The sequence below is a fragment of the Lepisma saccharinum genome, chromosome 14, assembly GCF_977018435.1.
Source record: "Lepisma saccharinum chromosome 14, izLepSacc3.1, whole genome shotgun sequence".
Classification (NCBI taxonomy): Eukaryota; Metazoa; Arthropoda; class Insecta; order Zygentoma; family Lepismatidae; genus Lepisma; species Lepisma saccharinum.
In genome coordinates this window covers 54229529-54248402 of record NC_139242.1, presented here as the reverse complement: position 1 = coordinate 54248402, position 18874 = coordinate 54229529, and the positions used below count along the sequence as shown (strand labels likewise).

General features: G+C 35.5%; 1 protein-coding gene across 1 annotated transcript in view; it reads right to left on the bottom strand.

Moving 5' to 3' along the window:
• Positions 1-7563: 7563 nt before the first annotated feature.
• Positions 7564-18874, bottom strand: part of LOC145998893 (FK506-binding protein 15-like) — a 49621-nt gene continuing 38310 nt past the window's right edge. The window contains exons 15-18 of the mRNA XM_083135620.1: positions 18241-18351; positions 13154-13354; positions 10009-10479; positions 7564-8545 (exon numbers count right to left, since the gene is read on the bottom strand). Coding sequence (XP_082991746.1) covers positions 8474-8545; positions 10009-10479; positions 13154-13354; positions 18241-18351 — 855 coding nt within the window. The 3' untranslated portion in view covers positions 7564-8473. The remainder of the gene's footprint in view (positions 8546-10008; positions 10480-13153; positions 13355-18240; positions 18352-18874) is intronic.

Genomic DNA, 18874 nt, shown 5'->3' with positions numbered 1-18874 from the left:
CGGAACGGACACCTGGTGCTGCTCACTCTTTAGTCCGCTTCAAGATGGCATCCCAACAACCGAAAGCTTTCTGCGTTATCCACTTCAACAAATGTGGTCCGTTACAGTTGTGCAGCGTGAGTTTCGTCGTAAATACGGTGCTGCACCACCTACTGCTCACAGTATTCGACGTTGCACTCAGAATGCTGCCTGTTGCTGGGTTGCCATCCTGACGCGGACTAAAGAGTGAGCTGCACCAGTGGCACCTACCTGCAACAAAGTAAACCTTATTGCAAGCAAAACTTTATATTCCAGCATGTATTCTACAACTTACTGCAAGGTTCTATGTCCATTGGTTTCCTAAATATAGCATTTTTAAATCGGATGATTCTTTTTGATACACCCTGTATATTAACAATACTAAGGGTCTATGTGATTCCAAGGTATTCAAAAAATCCAAATTCAATTCAATTAAAGGTATTTAAAATATTTAATTTAAAGTGCAGAGTTTACATTTGCCACTTCATATACTCAAGATTTGAAATACATCTATAAACACAAGTCACAAATATTACGGGATATACTAATCTATGGAAAATTGTTAATTGTATGACAATTTTGAACTTCAAAATATATTATACTGTAATAATCTTCTGTCGGTCAGATTGTGAGTATCCTTTTCAGAGCAATCTAAGTAAATGGTTCGAGAGAATTCTGTTTTATTTTCCATGCATATTTCTTTTCCTTCCTTAATAAAAATAAAAGCTAAACTGTGGAAAACATGTTTCAGGGCATTTATAAATAAGTATAAACTCATTGGGATTTGGATTAAAGAAAGTTGCAATTTTTCACACCTATAAAGAAAAATTAATGCAAAATTCATGTGGAATTCAAGGAATTCCCTGTGAGTAGCAACCCTCAATTAGGGGAAGGGTGCCCTCGATAAAAAAAAAAAAGTGAATGGAGAGTCATAACAGAGGCTGTATAGTTTAAGAAATTAGTCTCATATTTATACCCTTAAATATTACATGAAGAAGTTAATTTTATAACCAAGATCTTGCTTGTTTCTAGTGAGGAACATCTGACTAACTGGGAGTACCAAACTCTGCCCCTATCAGAATGTTCACATAAGAGCACCCTGGATAGTAATATTTCATCAGCCTCCTCGGCTTTGTTTTCCGTATGATGATGTACTACTGTTCTTTTTCTATCTCCTGGCTTTTGTGCACGAGTGTAACTGGTATGAACAAATATAAAATGAATTTACACTTCTTGTACAGTAAATAATCATAATTTTTTGTTATTATAAATATTACTCAGAAACACACTATGTATCCAGCATAGAAGAATGTATTCTAAATGTATTGCCTGAATATAATCAGATAATTCACATGTTGATTTAAAATGTCATCTGTAAAGTCAAGACAGTGGCATTTTCCTTCAAAACTGATATCTATACTCTTATTAATTCTGTTTATATTTCACTAATTTAAAAAAAATGCACTATATACATACTTTTAAATGTTGGATTATAAATACTACATTGCAACTTTACCATGTAGTTTTTCCATAAAATATGCCCATATTTCTTTAAGAGTGTTGTCATAGTACAATGAAAAACATTGACTGTTATCAGAAAGTGGATATAATGATATGCTAAACACATTTTACTCAGTAAGTCATTAAGTAATGTGAATTGATCTTTTATGTTATTTATTTCATTGTACTTAGCAAAAAATACCAACAAAATCAGTAGCAAAATATACTTGATGTTTTATGTTTGCTGTACGGTTATGGTGGCCATATTTTTGTACATTAACATTTATTTACTATATTAGTTTTGTGTATCTCTTTCAATTGGTTGGTTGATTTGGTGTTTTAACTCTACTTTATGCACAGTAAGGCTAATCAGAACTGGACATAGAGTTTAAAGTGGGATCCAAATCACTATGTGCCCTCCACCGGGTATCGAACCTGGGACCTCTTGATTACAACGACGACGCTGCCACTGCACCATCAAGAAGGCCTGGTTTCTCTTTCGAGTACTATGAGTTGTTGTTCCAAGTTTCTTTTCCTGTAAGTCTTTTATTTGATGTTTCAATAAAGAGGTGTTTGCGAATCCAATTATATTGTTTTAAGTCTGATATCTGTCCTTTTACATAGCCATTAATCTTGCAATAAAGTGAAAATATGTTGCTTGTTATTTTAAGTAGCACAGAGGTTCTTTTGATTTTTTTTGGGGGGGGGATAATGAACAAGGCTCTTTCAAGTTCCAAGCATGGATTAAAAACTCTCGATTATTTTAATGCTCAATACAGCTTGTTTTTCAAAATGTGAATTTAATTTGATTGAGTTGGTGTTTTAATTCCACTTTATGCACAGTAAGGTTAATTGGGACTGGACCTACAGTTTAAAGTGGAATCCGAACCACTTTGTGCCTCCACCGGGTATCGAACCCTTGATTACAAGGCGACGACGCTACCACTGTGCCATTGGGGAGGCCCTAATGTAAATTTAAGGAAAAGAAACACAGGTTTTCAAATAATAATAACAGCATCAAGAAATCAAAATTGGGTTATCTGTAGTGCACTGATATGTGAATTTGTAACATCTTGGCACTCTGCCTGACAAGTCATGAGACTGATGAATTCCAGGATAGGATGGTGAGGGGAAGGGAGAAACTAGTTGATAGATGGGACCACTAGAGGGTGTTGTAATCACAGGCAGAATGTAACTAGTTGATTGATGCGGCAGTTTAAGAGTGACCCCCACTTTGAAGTAGGACTATCTGAGTGCGGCATGTCAAAAGTGCTGTGATCAAATTTTACTGCAAATTAGGAAGAAGTTCAATGGAAGTGTGCAAAGAATTGAAGGAAGCTTTTGGAAATGACACACTGAGCCACATGAGAAGACAATGTTTTCATCAATACCAATGGTATCACCCACCGTGAATTTGTTCCTGCATGCACAGGGTTCCCACGCAAACTCCAAATCCATTTTCCCTGAGATTTCCCTGAGTTTTCCAGAATCCTCATATTTTTTCCAAACTTCTGAATGCACAGTAAATGGCTACTATAATTTTACGATGGCCTCCATTTCCCCTCATAGCCATACCATCCTCACCTTCTTTATTACTGTTGTTTTCTGATGCAAATAACAAAACTAGTTCAATAATAAAATAAAATTACACTTCTTTGCATGTAATTAAGAACAAAGATGACCAGTTTTGTAGAACTTTAAACAACTCTGAAACAATTTCTAACATATATGATATAGAACATTGAAATATTTTCACACTTTTCATAGATGTTCATAAATGGATACAATATCAATTAATCTGTAATGCGTAAAATAACAGTTAAGACAAACAAATGATTGGAATTTTTAAAATATATAAACATGAAGTGACAATTATTAGTACCGATGTAAAAAGGAATAATAAGTTACTGAGACTGAAATATAAAACAAGAAATGTACTTAATGTCTGATACAGCAAATTAAGAAACTTTACTTCTCAGAAGCTTCAAGTTTCTTTAATTGTTCTGCAATAGCCTTTGCTTCTTCTTGCATATTTTGTTGTTTGGCTTGTAAAGCACGGATCTCACTTGCTTTACGTTTCATTTCTTTCCTTTTGTCTTATCTGTGTTCACATTTCTTTCTCATCTTCTGCAATGCTTCTTCGTATCTAATATGCATACCTTTAACACTCTGGATCATATCTTTGACACTCCTCCTACCACTTTCACTGCATCATAAAGTTGCCGAATAACCACAACAGACTCTTCTTTTAAGTTTTCTATTAAAACCTGCTTATTTACAGAAAACCGACTTTCCACATATGCATTGTCACGTGATAAAATCGAAACCAACTTAACAGTGCTCCAAGAGAAGTCATCCTTGCCCTTCATGACACCTGTAAAAAAGAATCTAGTGCACCAGTTTTGATTGAAAAGTTACAAAACTTCTCTTTCAATTCCTTTTCACTACTGACATTGTGCAACAATGTCTTAAACTGGCGAATTACTTTATCACCAGTTACAGCCTTCATTCTCTTTCTCCTGAGAAGTTCCTGTATCAGGTCTTCCATGCACTGAGCACATCGCTTTGGAAACTGAGTCATTTGCTTCGTAACTAAACAACTAGCAGCTCTCACCAACCTGAACTTAAGGGGACTACGTTCCACAATCTTCTCTGTTGTTGGTTGCAAAAAAATCTGCAGCTAGTAAAAAACATAAGCTTCTCCTTTTCATTCTCCTCCTTAGCTTCCAAAGCAGCTTTGGCACCAATTTCAATATCAATCTTTGTCAAAGGAATCAAGTTGTCAGAATTCCTGACATCAATTTGCATTAATTTAAAACTATTTTTTGCATTGTTCAAGGTGTCACTTTTTATGAATCCCCCCATTACATCTCTAACAACACTTTCTACGGAGTCATGAAGAAATGGATTGGATTGATTTGTTGTTTTAAGTCCACTTTATGCACAGTAAGGCTAATCGGGACTGGACCTACAGTTTTAAAGTGGGATCCAAACCACTTGTGCCTCCACCGGGTATCGAACCCAGGACCCCTCGATTACAAGGCGACGACACTACCACTGCGCCATCGGGGAGGCCCCATGATGAAATGGGAACATAGGTTTGGGAGTTTGGAATATTGTCAAAAAAGGTTCAAATGAGCTAGCTAGAGTTAATAAGAAATTGAGCCTTGCAAGCATAAAATGATCATTAAGTCCTGCCATGATTCTTGACAAACAGTATGATCCCTTGAAACGTTTACTCTGGTGAAAATACTTTTTTAAGTCAGAGAAAATGGCTATAGCTCTTTCAGCAACAGCTACATTTTCAACCCACCGAGAAGCACAGCATTTCCGAGGCAGATCAGTCTTGCCAGTAATTTTTGTGTAATCTGCACGCTGAGCTGGAGAATCTTTAAAGAAATAATAGATGCATCTAAGAAATTCATGGACACTCCACCCAGATTTCTTGTGACCATGCTGAAAGGCACCATGTATTACATGAAGACCACAGCTACCAACTGATAGTAGCTCTGGATCTTCTTCATCTGAAACCAAATGTTTAGACAATTCATGGAGAAAAGCCCAATTTACATTTGGTCCATACATTGACACTTGAACCATTTTTTGAACAGGCAGAGACTGCAAAGTTTCTAGAAACTTCCCGAGAAGATCTTTGGCTGTTGCATTATCCAAAAATACTGAGGTGAGGTACTGGGTGGACACTTTATTATGAACTATATTCCAGTACCTCAAAACAATGTCCATCTGTTCACGCTGAACAATCTTATTGAAAGATTCATCAAAGCATTCAACAAAGGAGGAACTCAACAAAATATCGTCTTTAAGAGAATTTGTAAAATATGGTGCTAATCCATACAAAATTAAATATGACACTTTCGTAGTACCAAGTGTAAACTGTTGAGCAATCTTGCTATTTTTAAACATCTTCTTGAAAATGTCTCCTAAGCCTGCCTGAAAATTAAAGGAACAATGGCCCATGACCATTGTTTGAGTCCACATAATTTCTGCTGCTCTTACATCTTCATTCACAAGAAAATTTTCCAAAGTAGATTTTGGTTCACTTGGTGAAGGAACTGAAAGTATTGACTCTTCTAAGTCACTTTTTACTGCAGCACTAGGTTTATTTTGGCCATCAAACTTTGTGATTGGTAGGAAATAATTTTTCACAGATCGATGCAACTGAGTTTCAGTATTTCTTTGGTGTGCAGGGAAATCAGATGAAAGCTGGTTAACTTTAGACATCAGGTTATCTTTATTATGCGTTTTCCACATCTTGAAATATATTTTACGTCATGTAAAAGATCGAAATTGGTTAATTAAATTTTAAAAAGTGCAAAATTTATGAGGGTATACACTTGGTCACCAGCCCTGGAATCACATTTAAAAACTAGAAACAGACAAATAGATATGAGTTTCTTGCTGAAAGAGAAATGCTACAACAGCTTGGATTATCCACAGACAGGAGCATATTATAATCCCTCAGTTTTGCTTCATTGGGAACCATTAATCAATTACAAGATTTTCCCTGAGATTTGTATTTTTTTCAAATTCCCTGAGATTTCCAGGTTTTCCAGATTTTCCAGGTGTGTGGGAACCCTGATGCACCACTGTGAATGGCTAGTATTTAGTAGTGATGCAATGGCTGTATCATGCATGCGATGTGTCAAGAATGAACTGTTCAACTGGCTTCTCTTGTATGATAACAAACCCTTGTTCTGCCTGTGTAGCACTTTCTGGCCTTGAAGTCGATCTGTGTGATGGAACAACACCCATATTTACCAGATTTGGCCCTGGCAGATTTTTTTTTTCTTTTCCGAAAAACCAAGTGTGCTATGAAAGGGGAACGTTTCAGCACCATTACAAACATTCAAAGTGCTGTGATCACATTAGGCAGATTCCATTACAGAACAACCTTCATGCCTTTGACCAGCTGTATAACAGATGTACGCATCATGTGAAGTCCAAGGGAAGCTACTTTGATGTTTCTTTTCAGATACTGACTGCAATCCACTTACATATTGGATAGACAGTGTATATCTGGAAACTCTTGAATTTTACTGACCAATACGTTCAAATACTTACACATTAAGGATCATGAGTGCAGATCGATTTTTATGATGTCATATTTATATCCTAATTTTTCCATGCGTAGCTTTTGTTTCTAGCTTTTAACACACATGCATACTTTTAACATATTTTAGCTTTATGTCACATTTTGGCCAAAATATCACATAAAAGCATATTTCTAGTCATTTTTATGGTGTTTTTATCATTTAACCAGATACTGCTTGCAAAATCATGCAAATAATTTTGTTTGCCTTTCTTAACACTTTTCTTTGAAATATGTTACGATTCAATAAAGGAGGGATAATGTTATTTATCATGAATGTACTGTGAAACAATCCATAAAAGTGAAACATTTTCTTTTACTTCCTCACTTCAATCACCCAAAAAATATGAATTCAGTTTATAATTCATCTCTTTATTAGGTCAACAATGTGTTGTAAAGGACATATTATTGCAAAAGAAAATAATGATTTTGTTAATTGTAATTTTTAACAATATGTTTTAGGTGATATGTTCTTATTTTTTTTATGTCATATATTGGTAAATTTTAGTACACAAATGTATAAAATAGTTATAATGTTTTTTTGGGTCATGATAACCTAACATTTCATTCAATGAGATATCAAGACTATTGGAATTATATGATTAAATTTGCATAAAGAAATGATTATATGCTGCAGCAAAGTTGAATACAGTAATTCCTATGAACCAGCAATGACAGACTTTAACCAGAAATTTCCATATTTCAGGCCGATGTACTAAACACTACACAAAATGTCTTAACTTTTCCAAAAGGTCAATTTTTGTACCTTCTTGAATTCATATCTAGAATTCATATACTTGGAGTACACTGGCCTTAGGTTATAATTTGGCACACATAGAAGATATTTGTCATGTAGAAATTGAAGCAAAAATAAAGACTTGATCAGGATTTAAAGCTGGATCTCTGACATCCCAAGCCATTGCTCTACTAACTGAGCTTCCAAATCAGCCCTCATTTCACCTTATTTTTTGCTTCCACTGTTTCGCATGTGAGGAATTGTCTCTGCAGTGATACCACAACTAGTTCTGCTATCTTTCAAACACTGATAAAGTCACATTACCTGAAGATTTGGCACACATAGGAGATGTACTGTGTAGAATTTTCAGCAAAAAATGCAAGCTTGACCAGGACTCGAATCCGAGTCGTTGGCATACCGTGTCATTGTTCTACCACTGAGCTATTGAGACGATCAGGTTTCATCTGATTTTTTTTGCTGTTGTGGTTTTTACCTGTGTGAATTACATCTCTACGCTGGCAGGAACCTGGCAACATCAACATGTACAGTATTTCAAAGGCAACAGATCCCGATGCGGTAGCATCAGCATAGCGAAAATCAAGCGAAGTTCAGTGGTAGAGAAATGGCACTGGATGCCGGAGACCCAGGTTCAAGTCCTGATTGAGCCTGCATTTTTCCCTTACAATTCTATCTGACCTTACGGTTAGCTGTAGTGGGCAATGGAAGCTAGGTACTACAGGAGGCACATATAATCTGTTCATCTCCAGAATATTATGTGTAAGTAAACATTTCAGCTTTTCAAATATAATAATTTACTGTCCTTTTGGTTTTTAATGAGTAAAAGAAACAAACAGGAAGATTGTTTCCCATAATACTATACACATGTACACATATTTTTAAATGTAAAATATAAATGTATAAATATGTACACAATAGTACAAAATTGATTCATGTAATTAAAGGAAAAATCAATACTATAAAGACATTTATAACCTTGCTTTTAGCAAATATAATTTCTTATATTATGAACAAATATAGTTTGGTATGCCTGCCATTTTATACACATAGTCTCGATTGGATAGCATTAAACAATATATATGAATGGAGCATTAATTCAGCCAGTCGTCGTCGTCATCATCATCATCAAATAATGGAGGTGGTGGCGGCTGAGGTCTCCAGCCCTGCAAAATGTGCATTACATTATTATTATGAGAGCTAGTAACATTAGGCAGCTGACATTAGCAAATTATCTTTACAAAATGTTTGCAACTGCCAGATTATTAAATACTATTCTGATAAATTCATTCAAATTGTTTCAATGCATTAATATTTGTAACAATTTAATTGCTGTAAAGTTCATGTCATCAATTTACAAGGGCTGGATAGAAAGTAGTGGCAACACTGCTGTCACGTAAGAGTTGTAAGTGTATGAACTATGGGGTTGCCATAGCTGAAGGTTAGACAAGCAAGTGTGGTGAGTGGGGACAGCTGTGTGTAATGTCAATTATTTGAATATTTCAAAGCACAAATGATTGTATTTGTATTTTTGCTGTTTAGCATCTTTTTTCTGCCACTTTTGGCTAATTGCAACGATGAAGATGAGTGATGATTAGATGAAAATGGACGAACAAATACTTGCACCTGTGTTGACATTAAGGAGAGTATAGCAGAACTGGCTGATTAAGCAGAAAGGTTGCGAGAAGTTGAGAAGTGTTTGAAAGGTAACCATCTAACATGCTCAATCACAGAATTAATGCAAAACAGTTGTAAACTAATGTGGTATATTTGCCATGGAATACTTATACAGGATGTCCTAAAACAACTTCAACAACAGTTGAGTGCTGGTAGATATCATAAAAACAAGTAACTTTTGCAGATAAACATTACCTCAAAAGTCTCTGCGCTATAAGCGCTGAAAAGCTAACCAGTATGGATGCAACACGATTGCTATGACGTAACTTCCATGGACACATGGCAGGGGTACACTAGCATCCCTGTTAAGAGACAGAACTTGAAAACAATAACTTGGGAGTCTTACATGAGCAAAATACACAAGAATAATGATACTTGTGATGTAAGATGTATTTACAGCTGACCAAGACAAAAAATTTCCAATAAATCTAGACTGAAATTCAAAACTTCACTATAAAATGTCTCCATTATGTTTTAAGCATGAAGGAATATCAATAATTGTGAGAGATGCATGTGACAGATTGACGACTATCAACATTTTTATACTACAATTCAACCAATATATCCCCTAAATCTTTACTTTGCATAAAGGCTCCATCTGTGAGAAATACTACTACTACTAATAATAATAATAAAAAGGTAAAATTCCTCATGCATATGGCACCATGCCATGAAGGCACATTTAGAGGATGTGGGGGTATTCTAAATTCAGGCCATTTTGGAGGTGATGTGATCAGCACCATGCTCAAGCTGCCTTTACTCCCCAGAGTTGTCCTCAGGTACCCATTGATTTGAGGCTGTGTGAGCCCCAGAGCCGCTTGATGCAGGGACAGGACCAGGAAAATTCCGACCTTAGATTACCCACCCTGGGTCTCCCACGTGGCAGTCAGATGTCCTACTGACTGGACCACCCCAGCTAATAATAATAATAATAGATTTAGTGTTTACTTACCCTTTCTAATGATGATGCTCTTGATTTTTGCTCTTCCTTCTTCTCAGACGTGGAATTCTTCATCTCTTCAGTAGATATGGGATTATTGTCATCTACATTGTCTCTTACACTGTCACTTTCTATTTTATCTTCCACAATTGCACCAGGAACTTCAGTACATTCTTCAGACCCTTCACGAGCAATTTCTTCTGGTTTTGGAACAGCCACAGTCTCTACTGTCCCGACACTCTTACCAGGTTCTCCATTTCCAAGAGGGTCATCTTGCTTATTGCTGCTTTCTTCTTTCATATCACTAGAATTATTATAACCTTGTGCCGAAGTGTCTTCTTTGGTCTCCACAGAAGTATTAATGGAATGCTCCGGAGGTGCAGCGACAACTTTATCATTTTCATTCACCTCAATGGCTTTTGGAGCTGAAGCCGACTGCATCTCTGCATCTGATTCTATTTCAAGAAGTTGAAGTGTGACATCCTGCAACAAGATATCCAATGTGGCTACAAATAAAAGAACAGCAAGTGCATTCTCTACATTACAAACTGAATCACACCCAACATCATATTCTGTCATCACTTGTTTTCTCAGTATTTTTTTTCTTTTAAGAGGGGAACCCCCGAAGTAGGCCCGCCTCCACCCGCATACATTTGAGGGTATGCGCTTATGTCCTGGTGCCTTTAAATAAACCAGGGCGTCAATTGCACTGAATTTCTCGGTTCCTTCGCTTTTCCTTTCTTTAAATTCTTTATTTATAACATACAATTACATATATACTACAAAAGAAAAGAAAAGAAATAAAACGACATTACACACATAATTTGGTTATGATATGTTTTATGTTATAATAGTTAAATGTGTATTAATATTAAGACTTATTTTGGTATCCAGAACAAGTCATCTATGTTAGCATATGGATAGTTTAGAATTTGGTTAATTATTGTATGTATGTTATTTTATGTTATGTTTTTATATTTTATTCTTGGGGGGGGGGGGTGAGTAAGTGAAATAAACCATTCCGGGATCCAGAACAGTTGTAAATATATTGTGAGGGTAGCAATTGAATGAATATATAGGTACTAGATCCGGTGATGCGGTAATTGTTTATTAGTTGGGTTGTGTGAATAGAGATTCATTGTGTTTACACTTTGCAATAGGGCTTTTTATACACTCTGGTTTCCAGAGTAGGTCATATTTCTAGTATTCCATGTTTGTTTATTTATTTTATTTACATGGAGATGAGTTTTGTGGATATACAAGAACACAAATGTAAGGATACATTAGGGATGTGACGAAGCTGAAAATTTACCGATGCCGATGTACTCACCGATAATTTTTGGAACCGATACCGATGCCGATATTTAACCGATTCCGATACATAAGATTATTAAACAGAAATGGGATGTTATTTTCAGCATGACTAAAATAAATTTACTATGTACATTTCTATTGCATATCATATGTATATACATATATATTCTCAAGAGATGCGAATGTACATTTGCATCTACAAAATGTTATGTGAACCTTTAAGAAGAACATGGATTCTCAAGAGATTAAACATTAGTACACAAGCAGTTCTTTGAAATGCAAAATGAATTCCTGTTCTGCCAGATTCAACTTCAGAAACACGAGATTTGGAAGCACTTCAGGAAGTAACATACTTCTTCTCTTATCTCAAATCTGTTCAACAACACTGAACACTCAATCACTGATGCAGCAGGTATGCCCAAGTATTTTCTCAGGACTTGCTTCAAGTTTGAATATTCATTTTTGAATTTCCAATACAACAGCAGATCCTGGTTCAGCAATGTACTGTTTTATTTCCGATTTATAGTTAGGTTGATCCTCTGAATGACTTTCCAATAATTTTATTACAAAAACTCTACAATAATGACGAATCATTACCAAATTTTCAATAAATCTTACAAAACTAGAATATAAAACTTATTAGAATGTAAAAACTCTAGTATAATCTGTACCGGTTTAAATATCGGATTTTTGCCGATTCCGATGCCGATGTGTCAATTTCGGCCGATTTTCATACATCTGTAATCGGCTTCGGTATATCCCTAGGATACATACATAATATGATAGATACATATGTGTTAGCACAAAATGTATACTTATAGAATTAATATAATTGTGGAATTAACTTCATTTTTAGCTGTTTGATGTGAAATGCATCTACCCTACCTACCTAATTGTTACAAATAATATTAATGGAATCCAATAAGGTGGAAATAGAACTAAGTCGAATGACAATATTATGATTTGGATTAAATTGAAAGTGAGACTTGAATTGAAAATTAAAATTAAAGTGGTAAATGTAACAAGAATTATAATGATTTTGATTTTACTTATTTAACCCAAATTCATAGAATTCATTTATTCTAGTTTCGTGTTTTTATTTAAAAAAAAACATTCATAAATCGATTCTCAGTATTTGATATTATTGCAAAAAAATAAGGCTGAGCCAATGTAACGATATTGGAATGCGAGTGTAACAGTTGCAATTTAATCACCAATACTGGCCAACACTTTCCCGGAGTCTGGGTACTTTATAGACCCCACAAAATGTTACATAACACTTTTGCAGTCCATATATATCGTGAAAAATCATGCATTTTTTGCACCAGTCTAGTATGGAAGAATAGATTTTGTGACTGGAGTGAGAGCTTTTTTAATATCACTATCTCACATGTGATATTAGACATAATTTAAAACAAAACTTTTAGATTAAAATGATATAGTTTGAATAGAATACTTATATATTACCATTGATACTGAACTACTTAAAATTCTTAGAGCCTTCAGGCATCAATATCAGTGGGAATCGTTAAGTTTTTCTTCTACTTTTGGCTATTCATAACAAGAAGAATCAATGTTGATTAGATGAAATGAAGAGACAATCACAAACACATATGAACAAGACAGATGACAAAGCCCACAGAAGATTATAGTGACTGTGTTTCTGCAAGAGATCCATTGTTCTGCATGAACTTAGTTTCCACAGTATGCTACATGAAGATTTTTAGGGTTTATTGTATGAGCACATCATATATTTACCATAGGAATAGACGATATTAGTACCTTCCAAAAAAAAGTCACCCTTTAAAATCTGAATATGCATTATTCAAAAATGAATATTTACCCTAATTGTAGTCATTAATGTCTGCCTTATATCCTGTCCGGTGTATTCCTGACCAACTAAAAATTCTGACTGCAGACTATGATAGACACGGTTCATGACCTGTTTCACTGTGGCAACGACATCACTGCTGGATGAGCTGGGAGTGGACCCTGACTTTGACTTCATAACTCTGAGTTTTTCGGTTAACTGGGTAATTTGAGCCTGGAGAAGAAGACAACAGAATTTAATAAATGAACACTTTGATATAAGAGATAACAATAACAATGGCAGGGTTAATACAACATTCACAGTCGTCGTGTGGCAAATTTTCTTCTACTAACAACACGATCACAGATTAAAGCATGGCAAATGCCGCATGCAAATGTTGAACGTTAATTCAATATTTCTCCAAGTTTACCTGTCTTCCTCGGGTATACATTCTAAAATGAGGACTTTACATGGTGAATAATGCAGTGATAAAAACATAGAAATATGTATCCATACGAAGGTTAAAGTGGTTGCAGTGGTTGACCTGCAGTTGGAATAACGTACAAACTTGTGATACTGCAGATTAAACATCCACTTCAGTCAGCTTCCTTACCTTCCTAAGTGAAGGGCACATTCCATACGAAACATATGTTTTATCCTTCACCTTTTATCTTCCTGTAGATACCTATTTCTATACAGGGTGGGCACAAAGTCGCTTTCCCCAAATATTTGATTTCTTCATTTATTGGGGAAAGAGACTTTGTGCCCACCCTATATAAGGGTTGTCCAAATGAAACTAAGATTTTTGTTGTAGCATCGTAGCTTCACTATCCAGAGCTTTGTGTTTGCTCTGGTAGGTGGTGGTGTATGTAAGAAAGCATACATTGCATGCATACCTGGTATGGTCTGCCGGTGCAGTGTGTTGTTTACATGTGCAGAAGCATGTTCACAACATGGATTCGTCCAAACAGGTCCAGCGAGCAGTTATTCAATTTTTGAAGGCAGAAGGTGTGCCGTGATCTGTTGCGGCGTTTCCGCTGTGAAGTTCTTGACCATCCTCCCTACAGCCCCAATCTCTCAACTTGTGACTACCACATCTTCGGGCCAATAAAAAGCATCTGAAGGGCCGCCGGTTCGCCAACAATGCTGAGGTCCATGATGCCGTTGAAGATTGGTTCCGCAGTCAACAACAGACGTTCTTCACTCGGGGTATCCATACCCTTGTGACGTGCTGGAACACTTGCTTGAACAGACAAAGTGACTATGTGTAGAGGATATGTCACCCATGAATCACTTTTACTTCCTGTATGTTCATATATTCCAACCAATAAATCATTGTAGAAAAAAAACAAGTCTCACTTTCAATTGGGCAACCCTTATATTTTTAACACCTCATTCTTCAACATGAAAGTGTTCCTGTTACAGAGTTCGTATCTGAATAAGGTTTTGATTTGATTTTTGTTATTTAGCATCACTTTTCTACCACTTTGGCATATCCTGACGATGAGGATGAGTTATGATATGATAAGATTGATGAAGAGGCACTAACAAAGAACACCCACGCCCACGTTGGGATTCAAAACCGAGACCCCTGAAATTTTATCACACTGTACTAACCACTCCATGGAGGCCAGTTGCATAAAAAGAAAGGAACTCTGTGAAGTATAGGATTACAATCTTACATGATAAAGTGAGTACCTTTTATAATAATACAACAAAGTGAGTACCTTTTACAATAATACAATCACAGATACAAAATGGTTTCAGCAAATTAAAAATTATGTAGGCAAGGAAAGATCCGACAATGATGCATTTCAATATTGATCTGCTCACAGAATATACAAAATGATATTTGCTATGCACAAGCCAGCATATTGATATGCTCTGTATGACAAGAACATAGAGGAAGCAAATACAAGCCACTGAGCAGCTACTGAAATGATGGATGTGCAACCCCACGCATATCTTATTTTAAAAATAATTAATGATTTGATGATGGTTGATTTCTAGTGATTAAAAATTTACCTCTATGTCTTGATGCATCTTTGGTAAGGCATACATATTTCACAAAATTATACATTTTGACAAAGACAGATGGATATCATGTCAAAATAGTGACTACCTGAGACTGACAATGCCATCAACATTCTTAATTGTAAATATTAAAAATGCTACTTTGCAACTTAACACAACAAATCTACCTGTAAGAATAAATAATATAAGTGAATAGTTTCAACATTTGTTATTGTTTCTGGTGGCACATATTTGTTTTCTAAATACAATATTTCCAGTTTCAAAATATCTTTCTCGGATGAGAAAACAAGACCAGCTCCATCAAACTTGCTATCTCACCTAAACTGTTGAAAACAGTAGAAGTATTGTAATTTTTAAAAAAATATTTGTGCCAGAACCAGTATTGAAAGTAAATGGAAAACAACTAAAGTGAGAATCATAGAACTTAAGACCTTCTGTAAACAAAAGCACGTGTACCCTAACAGTGTTGCAAACTTATGAAAGAAAAAAATAATCCACATAGGCTACAAGGTGTAAAAACATTCCATTTGTCAACAGATGCGGAATAAGCAGTGTATCACTGAGTGATGACCTGTTGAAAGTTATTGAATGTATGTTAAAAAAATACATTTAAAAATGTACATCTTGCCTGGTGGCTGACTTTGACTGATCACCAAAGTTCCGTGGCTCGAATCCCGGCATGGGTGTTATTTGTGAGTGTCCCTTCATCCATTCATCTGACGATCACTCATTCTCATGGTCGGGATTAGCCAAAAGTGGAAGCAAAGCAACGCTAAATTAAAAAAATCAAATACAAAATGTACATCTTATCCCCCAGAAGTAAGACGGTTCCGTACCAAAGGATTAATTTTCTCTCATATTTTACTAAAATACCTTGCTAGAAGAATGTGACACATGAGATAAATTACGTTTTGAAACCGGGGTTTCGTCATTAAATTTATTTGATGTTGGAAAGTGTTATGATTTATTATTATAGATAATGAAAGTAAGCTAATACATATGATTTGATTGACTAAATTAATAATTATGCAGCAAAGACACCAAGGGAAACTAAAACGGCAACTTAGAGAAGCATAAAAGTGGGGAAAGAAGACTGTAGAATACAGAAATAGTTTGAGGCAGTCACATTTTATTGTACACTACATATAAAATAAAATGCATATTTGGGGGTGAATTTTTAAATATTGTCACATTTTTCTTCTCTCTTGTTGTGAGGTGTTCATTTTAAATCAACCTCCCTCACCCTACGGCTTGCCCTCCTTCACCTGCAAAAGTATTCCGGAGTATGAGGATGTCACCATCCGGATGGTGACCACCTCTATATTATAGATCGACTCCTGCGTCCCACCCGATTTCCCATCCCCATCCCCGGAGGATCGTCACTGACAATGTGAAATATACTATCATATGCCGACAATCGACATACCACTTCCGTTTCTGTACTTGACTTAGTGAGAAGTATTGTGGTTGGCAACAGCCTAATAACGGATTTCTTCCGCATCATGTAGTCCGTTCTATAAAAGTACGCTAATGGAAGAAAAACGTGTAAATTACATTGCATTATACATTTTAAAATATATTTTCATTAAAGGTTTCTGTTTATAATAATAATACGTGATTATTGTATAAATTACAATCGATCACGTGAACAGCAAGAAAATAGCGCCAGTTTTGAACATGGTGACTTCCATGCGTGCAGGAAGGTCTCCCGTGTTTTCAGAGTAGTCTTTCTAAAATACAGCCGTTTCAAAAGTGACAAGAAGCAGGTTGTTCTTAACGTTTATGTGACGTGTCGGTGCTATCCTGAGCAAGCAGTGAAGTTGGTGTCCAAGTGTAATTGTGTGTCTGCGTCTTTGTGTTTTCGGTGTGGTGAAAGGAAAACGACCGGTCAAGTTGTGAGTCCCGCGAAAAAAAAACACGTTGTTGCTCGTATAAACAAGTACACCGATTTTGAGATAAATGTAATACAACGCGAGGTGCTTTCGTATTCTTTCAATCAAAATGCCATCCTGTCCACTGTGGAGAAGATGTTGATAGTGATAATTGATGACGATCTCCCCAATTTTAGCAGTCGACGTTAAATCGCCTCTTGTGCCACGTTGAGTTCCTTTTTGGCAAGCAAATTTGACAGACCGTACTCTGACAGGATGATGTCTAGCGCCGAAAATGCCTCAAGTTCAAAAAGGAAGTACTGTATCAAGGTAAGAAAATACATTACTTGCATGAGACGTGCGTAAATAATGTGTTTATTATCGTCTTCTTGTTTTCTAGTGTACGAGAAACCGAGAGAAAGATAAACCATCTCTTTTTATTCCCCGGCTTATCTTTGTTTAGCTTCTGCTAAAACTGGCGGTATATTTGTTGCACAAAGGAGAAAACAATACTCCACATGTCAACAATGTTGGCAATAATTTAGTTAAAATAAAACCAAAAGGCTTGAATTACTAAAACGAATCTATCTCTCTCTCTTGTATAACTTTGGCGCTGTCATACTGAGTGAGGAGGGGGAAGGGGGATCTGTTAACCCAGTGTCAGATAAATGGGGCTTTTGGCGTAGGAAAAATATGTTCATTCTTGAAAAAGAACACGTATTTAATCACTTGTAGAAAATTTATTATACTTCAATGTGTAGATTATCAGTTAAAATAAGAATACGTTTTTCCATGTTACGTAAAATTGAAGGTTGCGAGTAAGCAGCATATGATGGCCGCACCATTCACGAACAGCTGGCATGGAGTGATACATTACTCGAAGTGAGACGGTTGTTTACAGAAGGTCGGAAGGTTCGTGATTCTTACTTTACATACTTATTTTTCATTACTCTTAATAATGTTAGCATAAGGTATGTGTTATGCTTCAATTAAATCTATCTATGTTTTGCCATAAAATATTGTTACATTCATTTGCTTTTGAAACTGGAAATATTGTGTTTAAAAAACAAATATTTGCCCGCAGGACAAATAATAAGAGTTGAAGTTATTCACTTTATTGAAAAAAATCTGCCATGTGTAACACCACCTATTTCTCAAATTAACAAAAAGTGTTAACAGCACTGTACAAATTGAAATGACAAAAATTATACCAACCTGTAAACTACTGATTTCTGCATCTTTAGCTTCCAAATCTTTGATTTTCTCCAACTCCTTGCTTCCATTATACTCTTCAAATGCTTGTTTACTGAGTTCCTGGTTTCTAGACTGCAAACAGAAGAAAACAATTCAATTGAAATTAACTGATTCAAATTTGAACATCAAGTAACCATTAAAAATTTCTTAAACATAATTGTGATAACCTGGGCACCTACAACCGAAATATATTGAATATTAAAGTTCTTTACTCAGTAATCCACAGACCATGAGGATTGAATGTATAAGGCAAGAAAAATATTAAATCAGGGTTCCCCTGTAGCCACATTTGTAATAACCAAAAATTCACCTGTCGCTGAAGTAATAGGGAAACAGTCATTGGAAGTTACATTTTTAGCTATTTTAATTTCTGAAATATCAGTTTGAACTGAGATTGAATCTTGAACCAAGTCAATCTGATGAAGATCCATGTATTTCGTGATTTCAATAGATACTGACAGATAATTGTTACAGAAATACAAATATTAGAGTCTCCAGCTGCCATTATCATCCAGCTCAGAATATATTACTCAAAAACTGTTTCCAAGAAGAAAAACTGTACTATTCAAATTTTGACAGTACAAGGTTAAGTTTC